Source organism: Pleurodeles waltl, chromosome 5, assembly GCF_031143425.1.
Source record: "Pleurodeles waltl isolate 20211129_DDA chromosome 5, aPleWal1.hap1.20221129, whole genome shotgun sequence".
Lineage (NCBI taxonomy): Eukaryota > Metazoa > Chordata > Amphibia > Caudata > Salamandridae > Pleurodeles > Pleurodeles waltl.
Window position 1 is genome coordinate 515,279,366 of NC_090444.1, and position 17,536 is coordinate 515,296,901.

General features: G+C 41.0%; 1 protein-coding gene across 2 annotated transcripts in view; it reads right to left on the reverse strand.

Moving 5' to 3' along the window:
• CCDC28A (coiled-coil domain containing 28A) overlaps positions 1-17,536 on the reverse strand; it is a 142,237-nt gene that overhangs the window by 58,031 nt on the left and 66,670 nt on the right. For both annotated transcript variants that reach the window (XM_069234318.1, XM_069234319.1), the window contains exons 2-3: positions 11,362-11,565; positions 2,157-2,317 (exon numbers count right to left, since the gene is read on the reverse strand). In XM_069234318.1, the coding sequence (XP_069090419.1) occupies positions 2,157-2,317; positions 11,362-11,519 (319 nt within the window). In that variant the 5' untranslated portion in view covers positions 11,520-11,565. The remainder of the gene's footprint in view (positions 1-2,156; positions 2,318-11,361; positions 11,566-17,536) is intronic.

Sequence of the window (17,536 nt, forward strand, 5' to 3'; positions counted from 1 at the left end):
GTTGAGTTTTCACTATACAAGACTGCAACAAATTAAAAAGAAACTAAAAACAGTGCAGTGTTAAATTGAAAAATCAGCGCTTGCATGACAACTTGACCGGGGCTCATGTAAAGAGCTACAATACTACGTGCGAGTTTGCGCGATACAAGTCTGCAAACACCAATTTAAAAAAAAGCAACAACAGGGAAGCGAGGAGGGGCAAGCATCAAAAAAGAAAAACAGTACCTCAATCACGTCAAGAGTAGCAGATGGGCACAGATTAAATTAAATCAATCTGTGCTTGGTCCCTGCTCCACAGAAATTATCGGAAATGATGTTTCGGCGGTGGCAGCCAATTAAGGAGGCTACTAAGAAGAATGATGTGACGCCAACAAGTGGTAAAGCAATGGGCAGGCTCCAAGGCCTTTTTGTATACAACAATGTCTCGCAACTGAGACGCATATGCTAGAGCATGCTCTCACAGGCTCGACCCCTAAAAAAGAATACTGTGTTATGGAGTATACTACATTTTTTAATTCAATGGAGGAACAGTTATTTGAAAGCATAAAATATGTGTACCACATGACAAGTGTACACAGCAGACCATGTAGATATTGTCTTTCAATGTACATATGGTACGTACAGGTATTTATATGGCGGTTTAATCAAGCAAATAAATATATATGCACATGATGCTTGGTGAAGTTTTATGTATAAATGATTTACATTTTGTTATTTAAAAAAAAAAAAACCAAAAAAAAACCTTTACCATCCTTACTCCACCTGACTCTTCCCAAACCGTCTGACTACTATGAACTCCCAAACATCCTTTTCAATCTTTCACTCCTGCTTTTTAGAGGTGCCACCCAACTAACAAGCACAGGCAACCATTGCTTGAAAAAAAAAAAAAATCTCTGCTTCCCCTTTTCAAATCCACTCCTATCATTCTATCCCTGTACCAAACTCAACTAAACTGACAAGAAACTAAGAGAAGAACACAGTCCTAACATAAGTAATGCCCCAAAAAAAAAAAAAAAAAATTGTACTAACCTGCTAACTCTGAATTCCAGAGAAGCATGCTACTCGCCCAAAAAAGTGTTCAATGCCTGGTCAGCGATCATAAATGCTATGCAGATACATTTACAATTTATCAGAGGTTTTTGGCAAAAGTGTTTAGTTTCTGTCCAGGGTATCTGGTTTGTCAATTTCCCAGCATTCTTTTATGTGAATATATTAAATGAAGTTTGTAGTGAGGTCGAGTGAGGCCGAAGATCAATGCTATTTATCTATGGCTCATTTTAGCTTAGGTGTAGGGCTTTTTGTTTAAAGTCCCCATTGACTTGTTGGTGTGTGAGATACCAGAGTATGTTTTCTAGGTGATGTTTATAATCGGTTAGTGCATTTGCAATCCCATTATTATGTAGAACTGCTGAACTATGTTGGAGATATGTTATTTGTTCAGACTAATACATTGTGTTGGATGTTTCATCATTTATTTATTTTTGTGTTTAGTGGGAAGCGCTAATGTGAGCAACTATATGGTATACCTGTGCTGTTATGGATGTTTGTAGAGTGTTCCTTCTAACTGTCCTATGGGAGCAGCATTGGAGCAAAGTCCTCTTAGGGCATCACAACAGTCACTTAGGAGCATATCTGTTCAATGCAAATGCTACAAACATGGGTAAAAAAAAATAAACCAGTCTTTTTGTTTAAAATAAAGCTCTGCGTAAGTGTGAATGTATTACTGATCCACAGAACAGCATATTTACAGACAAGATTATCTTACATCCATCTTTGTTGCAAGTAGTACTTAAAGATGATTTAGCTTGTAGTCTAATCCCAAACTTTTCTTGTCCTTATACAAATATAAATGTTGAGGTCTGGTTATTTAATATTTGTTTTACTCACTTAAGGTTTTACCTTCTACTATGAATGGTGTCTACGACTGCAGAATGGACATCTGACTCATTGTTTCTCGAATATGTAATCAATACTGAAAAGGGAATTAAGAGAGGAAGCTATGCAAGTGCATGATGCAGGTTATGTAACAGAGCTGCAACTTGTACCACAGTGCCATTCACTTAACCTTGCAGGTCCTACTAGTATTACCATTTGAAAATATACGTGCTTTATGGTCTATATGAATAAAACAATGAAACGGGAAATAAATATTTTACCAAAGGCCTGCAGCTTCCCTGAGTGGAAGTCGTTCAGGAGGCTCAGGAGTCCCTTCTCCATCTCTTGAACATCAGACACATCGGTAAGAAATGAATGCTGGATTGCAGAAGACGTGCCCCCTTTAGGCTCTCCCTGAGATCGTACTCTTTCTTTTAAACCTCTGATTGTAAGAAAGTAAGAAGAAATGAAAGAAGACCTCAGCCATTGTCATTTGTAAAATCTATAAGTAAATACAATAGTAAAAAACATAAAATCCACAAAAATAAACGTGATAATGCCTGATGCTGATCACATTTTTACAACGCTTCTAAACGTATAAGATAATAGCATTTTTTTCCAGGAATCACATTTTTTAGAAATTATAAATTTGAATAGAAAACAGTCACTCATTTGCCTATCTCATGCATCCAGGCAGCATCAATGGATCTAAAATCAACTTGTTTCCTGCTTCGCTAGAGCAATATTTACTAGGACTTCTCCAATTCAATCCTCGCAAAACCTGCATTAGTCTAGAACCACAAAAATGAAAAAACAACTTATATTCATAAAACATACAATTACAACCAAATTATTTCACATACTTACATGGTAGTGTCTCTGAGTTTCCCTATCAGCTTGTTGAGTATCTTGAGTTATTGCTGAGCAAATAAACCCTATTTCTGAAGTCTAAAATGTACCTACATTATGATTTATACATAAAATAAACATGTCAGTGGCGAATAAACATAATAGGGAATAAGGTATCCTGTCAGGGACAATTAAATATATGGCGAAGAGCAACATTACAGAGGTTACATCAAATTTAACGTGCCCATCTCTTGCACATGCACTCCATCTTCATTAGACGCATCTGCACAGAAGGAAACAACGATGCAAAAGGACGGTTATCCTGCTGGTTAATTTCCTACAGCAGCATCTCCCATTTCTGCATATCAAGGAAGTGTGACTTGTTTTCCATAAGACCCATGTCACACAATTAATATATCTGGTCTAGGTCTGCTTTCTGGGTCTGTCTAGGCCATCTGACTTTGATTTCTCGTCGGTGAGTAGTGACTTGTGCTTGTTCAGTTACCCTATTTGGGGATTCTGCACCGCGGTGATGTATTCTACTACAAGGCAGCAGCTATTTAGTATTCTGTAGCATTTTATTTTGCTTTTTCTGTATCTCGAATTTCCACTATATGCATCCTTTTTCACACCGTTTGCTAGCAGATTCTGGTAGTGTTTTTCTGGGTTTGGCTCTGGGGGTAAAAGGATAAGGGAAACCGTGATGAGGAGGGGGTTAGGGGAGCAGAACAAGAACAAGGCAGAATATGAAGGGAAACTAATACATGGAATCCTAGACTGAAGGAAACCATAACATTATCTACTAAGCAAGACACTTTGTGGACCAGGAGCCTAGGGGACAAGACCAGCCACACATGGAGCCTAAGGAATAGAAAAAAGCCACCACACCATGGAAGCTTAGGAAATAGGAACCATCCACACGGAAAACATAGCGAACAGCAATCAGCCATATAAAGGCCTAAGAACAGGAACCAGTCACACAGTAAACCTGTAAAAATGGGAAACAATGATAAGAGGAGCCTTGAAAATGAGAACCAGTCGCACTAGTTACTCGTAAAGGACACCATGCTAAAAGAGTAACAGTAGGAGCAAGATGAACTTGATCCACTCAAAAGCAAACATTTCTTTACAGTGAAATTGAGAAGGGATTCCTGAAATATGTTTCCCTATTTTCTAAATCTGCATCAAATACCACTATAGTTAGAGGGTTGAGAAAGTAGAAGGTACTCTGATTTCAAAAGAAGCACCTTGACAGCACAAGTCAGTACTTTACAATCTGTCTTTATATATTTTTACGAACCTTATAAGTCGATTGTAAACATTACAAACGTAATTATCTGCAAACACAGTAGTTGTCAATGTTTGCTGTTCTTAGGTGCTAGTCAGTAATCCTGAAGATTAGCAACAGGGTGAGAGGATCTAATACAGGCCCTGGACGTGGTTGAATAGTAAAATTGTTTAAGAAGTGCTGGGCAGGCTTATATGTGAAGGAGGTTGCTGCTTATTCTATGTGCATAGAGAATCGATTTTCTCCTCTGCTCAGTTATTCGAAATGGGGCATAGGGAATTTCAATAATGGGATTGAGCCAGACTGGAAACCAAAATCGGCTATATCAAAGAAATTTACAAATTAGCCCCGCACTACAGGAGGGTGTGAAGATAGTGGGGTGGTGGGGACTTTCAGAGTTGGGTTGCAGTGCCCATCCAGCTCTGAAAGCAGCCCACCGGGAAAATGCCACAGCGGCAGTACTGAACAAAGTGGGATACTTCTGCTTCTCTTGGGAAGAAGTGCATGAGGGGCAGAAAAAGTCAGAATATTGAGTTCTCTTCAATCATGATCAGAGGATCCTTTCATCTACAAGCCACGTGCCAGACTGTTGATAGCAAGACTTTTTTGGTGACTAGGATGTTTGAAGATGGGACACTGGCATACACAAATACAATGTTCATGATTATGTTTACTGCCTGCTGTTTGGGCAAGTGAAGAAGGGTATTTCTTTACCTACGTCTTTTTTTTTTTTTTTTTTTTTAAGGGTGTTTTAAGCACAGCCTTATGTGGAATGATATGTGGAGATCACTGGGGTCATACACACTCTCAGGTTTGTGGCTTACATTGGTAAAGATTTTGGAGTTTTTGACAAAGCAAGCAGATACAGGATAGACACAGAAGAATGACAGGCATGCAAAAAGGGATCACATAGCGTTCCAGCCATTTTAGGGTAGTTGTTGAGGCCCTTGCTACACATAAAGGGTGACAGGAAGTTAAATAAAGATAGGAACTGGTCTTTCGGAAAGGAGACCTAAAAGTATGCAAGGGTCTCACCTGTCTAAAGGTCGAAGGTTACACTACAGGTAGATTTTGAACAAGAGAGGAGATATAGATACTGTGTCAAATGTGGCTACCAGTCTAAGAGAATAGTCGGATATCACTTTAAATAGTCAAAAAAGTAATTCAGGTGTGGTATTTGGGCAGTAAATCTGACTGGCACTAGGCTAAAATGTGATGGATTCTGTGAACTCCTACAGCAGAACCATTTCTATTTTTTGTTTTTTTTAAACATTTTTACAACAGTTAAAAGACTGGCAACATGGCAATGGTTGCCTACGTTAGTGAGAAAAGTAGAAGGTTTTTGTTTTAATAGTGAAGGATATTTTTTTAAGGACCTGTGAGTATAATCCACTTGAGAGAAATGTTCTGATACTGTGCCAGAATATCATGACTTGTCAGTGACAACTTTTGAAGAGAACTGTGCATGTTCAAATGAGAAATGGACAGGCATGAGGTAATCTATGTATGTGGAGCTGAGGAAGTTTTTGATGTTCCAAAAGAGTTTGCATGGACTGGTTAATGGGACCCTCAATTCTTAGAATGAATCTTTTTATGCTACAAATAACGTTAGCAGTATGTGACATGGGCAAAATCGATGTCTGGAAAGCCTATGCTGAATTTGAATCAGGTTAGATTTTTATCTAGGGCAGGCAACTTGATGTTTGTAGCAAGGTGGTTTCAATTTGAAGCGGTGGGGCAATACTTGCTTGAATCTTTGGCTGAGGCATTTCAGAGTGATAAGTACGACGTAGCCAGTTTTCTGGCGGCAGGTGTGGAAAGGTCGAGCCTTAATGACACACCGGTTTTTTGAAGCATTCCAAGAATAGTTTAGCTTTGGCCAGGGGGGAGGGCTTCAGCAGAGGATTTCTAATTTTGGGGGTTGGTTTAGGTCATTGATTATAATCACGAATGGTTGTTTCAAAATAGATGGGATGAAGATAACGTGTTTGGAAGAAACTATGGTGAGTCAGTGCTCTTCAACATAGGATGGAGCAGAGGAGAGTAGGCACCGAATTGTTGAACTCTTAGGCTAGTTGGTAATTCTGGGTATTCATACACAAGTTCAGCATGAAAGAAGTAAGATAGTTGTGGTTTATTCCAAGGGCACAGGGAGGCAACAGAGTAACACTGACACAGATATGGAAAATGACTAGCGTGTTGGTGCCATAACTCCCTCTAAAAGTGCTGGTGTAAAGTAGTGTGGCGATGGAAGATCTGCAAATAGGGTGTTGTTGAGCCTTCACGTGGATGGTCTTTATCCCCAATTATTTTAGAGGTCAAGTATTATGAGGGGACTGCAAGGCTGTATTTTCATCTCAGATTAGTAATCAGGGCTGGATATGAACAAAATCAATTGTCAGGGGGGTCCTTGAGAGGGTTTAAGTGAATAAAATATAGGTCTGCATGGGAAAGCTGTTGGTTGTGAGAGGGAAGAGGTCAGGCTTATTAGCCTTACAAAGTGAGCGATGTTGGCAGAAGACTAGGATTAATTAAGTGAGACCTACACAGCTGTTGAGGGAGAGGTGGAGAGGGGATCTGGCAGGATGTTACTAAGATACGACATCCGCTCCTCACAACTGGACTTAGTAGGGAAGGCACAACAAAGGGGCTGAAGAATGAAAATGATATGAAGGACTAGATAAGGAATACGTGGGTCAGAGGTGAGCAGATCGATAGCTCTCGTGGAAGACGGGTAAACCTTAAGTATGGGTGCATGAGATAAAGGGGGGCAGGAGTCCCACAGATTGTAGCTGTATAAAATGGAAAAGATATCAGTTCAGTGGACTGGTCTGTGACAATAAACGTCTGCACTGAGCGGAAGTACAAGAAGTGCAAACTGTTTGGAGTTGCGGGCAAAACATTTGCAGATCACCTAAAAGCATGCAGGGCAAATCATGGTGTACGAAACATGTGGCCATCAATGTATTTATCCCACACAGCCAGCCCAACAGTTAGGCCAACAGGATGCAGGCACAACATCTTGACAGGGAGGTCAGTAGACAGAAATCAACAGTTCACCTGATAGTATTCTAGACCAAATTAACTGGAACTGTGTAGAGACATTAGGCTACAAATAAATCTATGTAGCTAACGGTAATGAGCACTGATTGATGAAAAATGTACAGACAAAAATGTACTGCCCATCAGAACTATTTAGCTCATCACATTTCTTTTGCTTCATCAATTCCAGTCTACAGGCTTCACTGTATGACAGTTAGTAAGGCCTTAATTCATTCAGCTTTTCTGATAGCCACATAATACAGCAGTGCCTATCAGCATTAGTCATGTCATAGGAGCTGAACAGTCCAAGAAGGTGATACGCTTCCAATGATTTAATAATCGGTCATCAATATGTTACTCAGTGAATCAGAAAAGTGGTATTAATGGAAGGTACAAAATAGGATCCTCAAAATTGGAAAGCATGGTGTTGTCGCTACTTATAAAGTGGAAACACAAAATAGACAAGGTAAAGGCTACTATAAACAACCAGAAAATAAGCGGCAAAACTATTAAGAACTGCCTGCCCAAACTGCTTGCATTTATGAAGACGTACTCATTAAAAAAAGAAAGCACTAAATATAGTAGAAATGATTTAAATAGCAGCATCCCAATTAAAGTGTCATAAAGAGTCATGGTATTTAAATGTTCAACATTATCCATTAATAGATTTTCTGACTTTTTTTTGTCAGAGTTTATACTTTTTGGCGACAAAAAGTTCAAAGGAAGCAATGATTTCAGGTCTTTCCCTTAGCACATCTATTTCCTACTGCCTTTCCTCCAATTCTACACTTCCCATAACCCACCTCCATATGCCCAATTTTTTAGAGCCTCCCTTTCACAGTTACTTTGTGTCTCAGTGTATATATTGTCACTGCTCGGGTTCCTAGCCCATGTATTTCATACATAAGCTTACAGGACACCCAACAATGCTGTTGCTGGAGCTGCTCAAAAGGAACCCCTTTCAGACTGTCATGGCTTTGTATCTATGTGAGAGGTTTAGAGTCCTTGGTCCTGTTGCAGACCTAAACCGTCAAAGCGACTTGAGCAGGAGTGGCTCAGCTATCAGACTTTGCAGACTAAAAGATTTGTGCAGCTCCAACTTTTACATTATCATAGCTAGAGAATGTAACAACTGGAGCACAGTATTACAGCTACAGAATCACAGGCGTTTCACTAGTCTGCACAGTGACCTTGATCTCAGCCATGGAATATAGAGGGACCTAGACAATCATTGAAACACTACCTGAAGTCTAGAACCGCTGGAAGTTATGCAAAGGTAACTTGTAGTAGTTAAAAGTACCTAAAGTGGGTAACAGCTTGTTCCTTAAGCAAAGCAATGACATCTGGCAGGTTGGAGGGATATGGGGCACACCCCCTCCACATCCCTCCCTAACTTAACATACATTATTCTCATTGATTCTCTCTCTCCCCATCATTCTCTCTCTCCCTCAGTTTATTTCTAAAGGCCAGATTAGAAAAGGATGGGCAAAGGCCCCTTCACAATCTCTGATTTTGGACTTGCAAAGGAGAAGGGAGAGGTTTATGAATTCCAAGTGAATACCCATGATGGAGAAGTAGGAATGCAAGTTTAATATCTTGTCCCTCAAGGAATTTTCTTTGTTATTCATAGCCAGAAGAACAGAGTAGCAAGCTTACACTAGGTGGAGCAAAAGGAACAGTGTCTATTATGCAAAGAGGTAACAGTGTCAAACTTACCCCTAACACGACATCCATTCTGGAGTTAGAATCTATGCAGTAATTGATGGCAAAGAGAAGAATTAATCTCCAAGTGTTGTACATTCAAATACCTGAAAAGGGTACATTTCTTTTTAAAGCAGCAGTTGCTCCCTTCATCCTGGTGGAAAGAGATCTTGACTTGTTTGGAAGGGGCCACTGCATGCTATGACGCAGGATACTATAAATCTATCTATGATCTGTTTCTAGGAAGGACAGCCTATATTTACCAAATAACCATTAGACAAAACCAAGGACAAATGAAAAGCCTAAGTAAAAACACATAACCGTCTTGCCACCTAATTAGCGGATGGATCTCTGCTGCAGAAGGTGGCTTCAGGAAAAAAGTGAAGAGGAACACAGGAATTTAAAACAAAAAAGTCCAAAGGGAAACCTTGTTAAGATGGAAAATTATATATGACTATTATATTAAGTTCCTCAGTACTAATACGTAAGATTCGTCACCTTCTAGCTGAGGTGATAGACTTTTCAAATTAGATGTTTGGAGATGCACTTGCACATAGCCTCAAAAGGTAGCCCGACTCAATTTGATAACCCTTCTGTTTCTTTGTAAGGGAGGAATGGATAGCTTCCTTACAGGTGAAAACATTATTTCCAAGGTCTTTAAATTATTTTTTAATTACAGAAATCCCTAATATGATGCCCTGGAAGGACATTTTATACAAATGGTAATAACAGCCAAATGTTTCTTAACAGAAGAAATTAGAAGTCTCATTGCGCCAGGTAAAAAGGGTAGGTCTTTGGTTAACTTGTTAGCATCTCAGATCATCCAAATATTAATTTCTGTCACTGTCATTGTCCAGGTAATACATTAAAGCTATGTTTGCTTGGAGGAGAATAAAATCCAGACTAAGTGCTGGAAGGGAAATGCCTAGAGCTAGGTGGACCACTCAAATCCAGAATCTTGCGTTGTAGTGAGGCTAGAATTTGGATGTGGTATTGTTATTCCTACAGAGGCCACTTCTTTTAACCCATCAGGACATCCATATGGGCTTTCCAAGGCCTCTAAAGATGAATATGTGACAATGGTGTGACATTCCAGTATGCAGAAAGGTACCTCCTTACAACTTCTTCTTCCTGTTGCACCACCAAAGAAAAGACTGGACTGCAGAGCTGTTCAACAAGAAGCTGTAGATCCACTCCCCTGCTCTATGGCTGAATCGGTCTTTCAGTTATTTTTAAAGAATACCTGGTGTGCAGAGTGACAAGCTAGAGGTCCTCAAGTGCCAATGTTCTTCCTTTACTACCCCTCCCCCCCCATTGCCATCACAGAGATCGAACTTACCAGTCAGTCAATCACAGACTTAGGGATAGATAAAGTTGTATTTTCACTTCCAACCATGGGAAGCAGCAATTGCAGCCTTGCAATATAGAAAAGCATGCTGAGATTGACTTAGGGCAAACGGGCTTCTTGCCAATCTCGACTTTCAAGAAGAGTCTGTTTTGCACAGTCTAGAATGTGGAAATATGTATCCAGCCAATCTATAAAGCATAACCCGCTGTCTAGACGCTGGGAAAGCATCAACAACCTGAACTTTTATCACTTGAACCCTTTTGTTTGTGGATTATAGATCTTGGGTAGCAGAAAACATATTTTTGACAAGGAGGCTGTGGAGGTAGAATCACTTGTACCTCTGATGTTTTGGAACAGACTTGACAACTTTCTTCTTTTGCAGAATATTTCCCTACTGCACCAACAGGCCTAAGAGGAATAGATAGACCACCATTTGTGGAAACTGGAGTGTGGAATCTGAAAATATGATTTTCACTACATTAGGATCAACATCTAGCACCTACCTAAGCTTCGTTTTCCAGTGCTACCCCAGAAGACGGTTGGAGAACCTCCTTCACAAATTGGTTAGAAGGTGGGGGTGGAATGCAAATCACTGCCTTGAGTTGGGTGTAGTGCCCTATCCACAGTGGCTGAAGGCTGCAGTTATCCTCTGCCTCTGATTTCGGTCATTGATAGAAGGGGTTGCTGCTAGCCTTTCCACACCCTCTAACCTAGACTTTTGCAAACCACCTTTTTTTCTCCACTTCCTCATATGTAAACGTTTGTGCTACTATTAACATCTCCTGCATTTCATTACCCGTGTGAGATCTGAAGATAAAAAAGTCAGAAATGTTTAGGCCAAGACTCTTTTGTGGGGCCTGCGAAGTTAACAATATAAGGCACATCCAGGAGCTACATTTAATTGATTAGTTGGAGCAGTGAATATTGGATGAGAACTTGCCAGTCCCTTTACGGCACTTGCAAAATTGGCTGAGATAATTATACTCTCTTTGGTTATCTATTGAAAGTCCTCACCTTTCTCTCTAGGGAAAAACACCATAAACTGCACTAGATAATCCCAAGTGATGCAGGACATGCTGCCCCATAGGGCTGATGAATGTGCATTCTGGTAACCCTTCTTGCATAGGGCACCCATATACTTAGTCTCCTTTTTTCAACAGTGCAGAGGACATTGATCAAGGAGTATCATATCTGGCAATTGATGCTGCTACCACCAGAAAGTCTGAGACTGCTTTCTTCCTTAGAAACTTCAGCTTACCTTTTTAACTTGGGTCTCTGAGCAGCAGACTGTGCTGAAGGGTTTGAGAGCCCTGTATTTTTACTGGTTGACACAGCATTTTTTCTAGCGCTCCCAGCTGGAGGTGGGTGGGTAGTGGAGGATTTGGGACTCCTTCTCTTTATTTTGCGGTCATCCATTAATTCTACGTTTTAGTTTCATGTATTCTGTCTCTCTTCTCAGCGTCTGCAGAAAGAATAATAAAGTAAAACATTAGTTGCAAACAGAGAAAATCTGTTGTCAGTTGTGTTGCTGTTTATATACAATGGAGGGAACAAACTATAACTGACCAAACCTAAGCTCAGTTTCTGTGTTATTTATTTGCAAAAGGTCTGCCTTGCCCTCATTAAACCAAAAGCTCTGTGGGCAAGAAGAATCCCAAAATTCTTATACCCCCCCCAAAATTGCCTCAATTACACTCCCACAGGTGGGGTGGATGACTGGGGAGATGTTAAACCTCAATTTCATGAGACAATGTGTCCCAGACAAGGCACTAATCAAAATATGACAATAAAGTTAATAAAGGAAGGACAGACTCAATATGTGAGTTCTAGAGCAAAGTGGAATATTTAGAAAGATGTATTACAAAATTAAAAAAGGGCAACACGGAAATCAAAGTGCAGATGCAAAATGTAATTGCCATGAAGGCACTCTAATTGGGCTACACAAAATTATAAGCAAAATGAAGAAATATCCTGAGTCCACAAAAAGCGTCAAAATCAATAACAAACTGGTCATCATCTTAGTAGCATCAGAAAGGTCTAGCTCACCCTCTATTCCTAGGGTTTTATATAGGAATTTTTCTCATATGAATACATTGAAAGTGCAAATCCATCATGGTGTGAGCAAAAAGAATACAATTTCAATAAATAACAGAATAGAACTATTAAAAGGTCACATTGCATTATAATGTAAGCACTATTCCACTACATGAATATTGAGACCCTTGATGCTAATGTCTTCCAGAGAGGCAGAACAAACTTGTTACAGCACAACAGTGAACTATTGAGAATGGATGCATTACAGCGGGCTAGCAGAAGAGACCTATGGCAGTTGAAACAGTACTGAGTACATGTTAGGAAAGTTTTTTTCAAGAGCAAGCAAGAACAACGACATTCGAAACTAAACAAGCATGACTGGAATGTCTGCAACTGAAATAATAAATGGGGAATGTGCAGTGCGAGACATCCATTTTGAACAAGATGATTTTGAGGCCTGGTTAGCATAAGCCAAGAAAAGGTCATAGCGACATTGTTTCAAAGTAAGCACACATGAGGTCAAGTATAGATTTACGTTTCACACAGTTTTAATAATACAAAATGTTATAAATGCACAGAAACTCCCAAAACACCATCTTTCTCCTCTTTCCTACTACCTTGGAAGTGGCAAGAACCGTACCAGGCACATACGCCTGGAAGCGGTGGCGTCACTAATAGGAGTGAGCAACCCTTTCTGGAAAGGAAAGCAGAATGTACCAGAATCCACAGTATGTGCACCGATCTGCAGAATACATTACTTTGGCAGAACACAATCGGACTTACAGGAGACTAGAAGGTGAGTTAACAATATTATGCAAGGTACAGGGACACACTGTCCAGTGTGCTATCAGCCGAGTAGCCAACCAGTAACTAGCCACCAAACGGTTGCATGCAATCAGAAATCAGAACCATCACATATGAATGTCACCTCCTCACGAGATGCTCGAGACACCGCACAGGGCCCAGAATGAATAAAGAAAACACAAATGTCTGTGATAGCGATTAAAATATCAGAATGCAACCGCTGCACTTCGACTTCCGAATTTGTTCTCGTCTATGCCTTCTATGATGGCAGCGGAGTCGCCAGCAGTTAGGCCTTGTGACACATTTGTATTCCTCCTGGCCCCTTCATTACCAACCATATTTGCTTTTAATGCATAGGATCATATTTCCTAACTTCACAGTCTTTCAACACCTTAGTTCACAGGTGCACTGTAACACCCAGGCTGATTAACATTACCTCTGAGAAAGCACAGGACAAAGCATTTAGAAAATAAGTTAGTACAGTGACCGCACCACCATTAACTGATTGTCTGCTGTACTCAAACCATGATTAGGTGAGAATCTCGGTAGAGCCATGGGCATCTGTAAACTGTCATGTTGGGATTGTGCCTTGGGAGAAAAATACTAGTAGCAAACAAAAACATCACACATCCAGATAGAATAATTAGATGTTTTTTCATATCAACCCGTTTCCTTATATAGCACTTTTATACAAAGTGATTTACAACCCACGTTTGTGTATGTAATAGTTATTACCCAATATGAACTGAGATTCACTTTCAGTCTTCTGATGCCAGTAAATCCTGAGTTGATCATGCTGGGGTTTTCTCATTTGAATTGACAATCACTTGCATACCTATACACTACTCAGCTATTATCTCAACTCAGATCTATTAATACCTCAATGAAGGGTATCAATGCTTAGGTACATCCTTATAACAATATGGGTAACAAGTTCCAAATGTAGATAAACAGTCTCATGTGACAAATGACACATACTTTTCACTTTGTCATTATTTCCAAAGTAAAAATATCAGCCAACATTCAGTAACCTAGTGTATAATCGCATATGCAACCCTTGGTTCATTAAAACATGGCCCACTCCTCTTTACAAAACTGCTAAAGCTTGGTGATGTTTGAGGGCACGTGCACATCTCTTTTGGTCCTGCCACAGCATCTAAAGGGGGTTAAGGTAAAAAAGGAGAGTGCACTTGGCATGCCTCTTAGGCCTCAGAGGCTCTCCCTGGGTCTTACACCATATCACGAAAAGGCCTCACTGCACATGCATTATTGTTATCGATGCTGAGGTGGGGGTCAAGAACAATACAGCTTCATAAGGGGAATTTTTGGCAGAGGCGTATGCTTTCCAGAGCCCTGCAAGAAACCCTATCCCATCCAAACATGGATTTTCTGCCAGTGGTGGGTCTGATGAATGCTTTAATCCACACCATCCACAGAGAAAGCCACCCCATTCATTGAATACCTGCACTTAAAGCTGTAAATATCTGAAAACTTCACCCTGACTGGAACCCTAGCCTACTGACCACCTGGGCCTCAAGCCACCTTTACCAACCTCATCATCGACTTCTTCACTCTGCTCACCATTGAATCCAGAGCTTACATTCTCCTTGGTGACCTCATTTTGGGACCAAAACAACTCCTGCGCCACAGCACTCTTCCAAAGCCTAACATCAGACTTACCCTGCTCATCGCAGAACCAACACATACCCCAGGACGCACACTATACCCCATCTTCATCACAAAGGGACAGCTTCAAATACAAATCCACCACACCGCTCAAACTGAACTCCATCATCCACTTACAAATCAAACCCTCCTCAAGTCAACACCCCGACCACGATCAGCATTCTAAGCCACAGCTGGGGCAAAATCATAGAAGCAGACTGGCTCAGGAATCTCAGCACAGATTAACCTAGCTCCACAGACAACCTCAACAAGGATATCAACAAGTGTAACAAGAACTGTGCGGACTCCTTTGTACCTATCAAACCCAACAAGCATAGTAGATCAAACAAGCAGGCCAGCTGGAACACAGAAGACCTCCAAGACACCAAACACTGCAAAGACTGTAAAAAGATAAAAAGAAAATGGAGAGCCAGCCACAACTACACTGACAGAACTACCTCCAATGCTGCATTCAGTCACTATCACCAGCAAATAGGAGACACCAAAAAAAAAAAGAAAAAAAAAAAACAAAAAAAAAAAGAAAATCACCTGCAAGGAGATCTTCTTGAGTTTCAATGACTTCACCTCACTCTCAGCCACTGTCAACAACACTGCTGCCCTCACAACAACTCTGTGACAACCTATCAAACTTCTTGCACAGCAAAGTCACAACCATTTACAGCAACGTCGCACACCAACCCAACTCTAGAGAGCTCATTACAAAGCTACCCACCACCAACCAGGATGGCCACCTGACCGAATGGACAACACTCACCAGAAACGACACAGCAACAGCAATCATGCGGGCCATCCACTCAGGGACCCCAACTGACCCACGCCTCCACCACAACTACAACCTCGGAACATCACTGATCAGCCCCACCCAAACTCACATCATCAACACCTCCATCACGTCTGTCACTTTCCCAAATGATTGAAAACTTGCAGAAATCCACACTGTCCTCCAGAAGTCTACAGCTGACCTCAGTCAACTGAGCAACTTTCGATACATCTCCATGCTCTCCTGTTCAGCCAAAAGGATTGAGAAGGCCATCAATAAGCAACTTACAACCCATCTCACACTTCACCATCTTCTAGATAACACTCAATCAGGATTCAGTACTGAAATAACACTCATCGTGGCCACCAGCAACATTTGAATCATGCTGGACCGAGGAGAACAGCAGCCCTCATCCTATTAGACCTCTCAGCAACCTTCGAGGCTATCACCCACAACACCTCCATTAGAAGATTCCATGAGATTGGTATACAAGGGTTAGCTCTTAAATGGATCTGTTTCATCCTCAGGGGAAGAACCCAGCGGGTCAGGCTGCTACCGTTCACATTGGAGACCAAGAATCTGATATGCCAAGTCCTCATAGGGATCATTTCTCAGCCCCATCCTTTTTAACATATACATGACACCGCTCGCCACCATCATCTGATCACAAGACATCACCATCATCTCCTACTCCAATGACACCATTTTATCCTCTCCCTGACCAACAAGACAAGAACCACTAGAACAAACTTCACAAAATGCATGACCATGGTTGCAAACTGGATACGAACCAACTGCCTGAAGCTCAACTCCAACAAGACAGAAGTACTGGTCATCTGCAAAAAGACCTCGCCGTGGGACTCCACCTGGTGGTGGTCGCACAAACCATGCCGAAATCTAAAGATCATCTTAGATAACAAGCTTAATATGACAGCTTAAGTCAAAACAGTGTGCACCTCCTGCTTCCACATCCTACGCATGCTGCAAAAGATCTTCAAACGGTTGCCTCAGAACATCACAGAGACCAAAAAGCAAGCACCCATCACCAGCAGGCTGAACTACGGCAGTACTGTATATGCCAGAATCTCCAAACAACTCCTACCCAGGCTCTAGACCATCAAGAACACCACCGGAGGACTCCTATTCGACCACCCATGCTGCACTCGTATCACACCGCACCTTAGGAAGCTATACTGGTTCCCCATTCACAAGTGCAGCCAATTCAAACTTCTCACGCACACATACAAATCCCTAAACAACACAGGACCAGGACACCTGAAAAGCTGCATGCACTTTCACTAACCCACCTAACAACTAAGCTCTGCCTCACTCGCACACTCCTGCATCCGCAAAAGCGAAATTGGAGTTTGCTCATTCTCCTACATCGCACCTAAGAAATGGAATGACCTCTCTCAAGATATCAGAACCTCCTCCACACCTCTTGTGTTCCGCAACAATCTGAAGACCTGGCTATCCAATAAGCACCTTGGCAACCTAAGCTCCTGGATACCCTCTTGGGTGATTAGTGTGCTATAAAAAGAGTCCCTACTGGAAAAATAAATCAGTGCAATATGCAATTTTTCACCACACAATGAGGCCTACATATAGGTGTTCAGTAATGGCTGGTAAAAGATCCTAAGTCTTTTGGTTGCTCTATCATTTACCCTCTGAGTTGTTTTTGAGAAGTCTGACTCTGGCCTTCACTGCACATCAGCACAGCTCAAACTATTCTGTGACTAGGCCTCACTTCACCAAGCTAGAGAGCCTCTGACAGATTCATCCACTGTTAGTGGAAGGTAAGCAATATTTTTAATCCACCTACCCATTAACTTCAGGATACAGTTGATTACATGGTTATTTCTAAGATAACTACAATATCCCACAACCCTGGAATTGGGCCAAAAAAGATAAATGCATCTTGAAGTTCAATCTACATTTACAACACAGAGACAGGGAACACCCCAACCAGCACACTACTTTCTATATACAGGTAAGCTACGAAGAGCTGACCTGGGTATTATACAGTAATGCCAAGTCATATGTAACCCTTCTGGCCCATAGTAATAATAATACCATGAAACTCAGCGGTCAGCTGGCAACTACAACCTAATCATCTTGCAATCACATAAGACATATATGCTACTGTTAC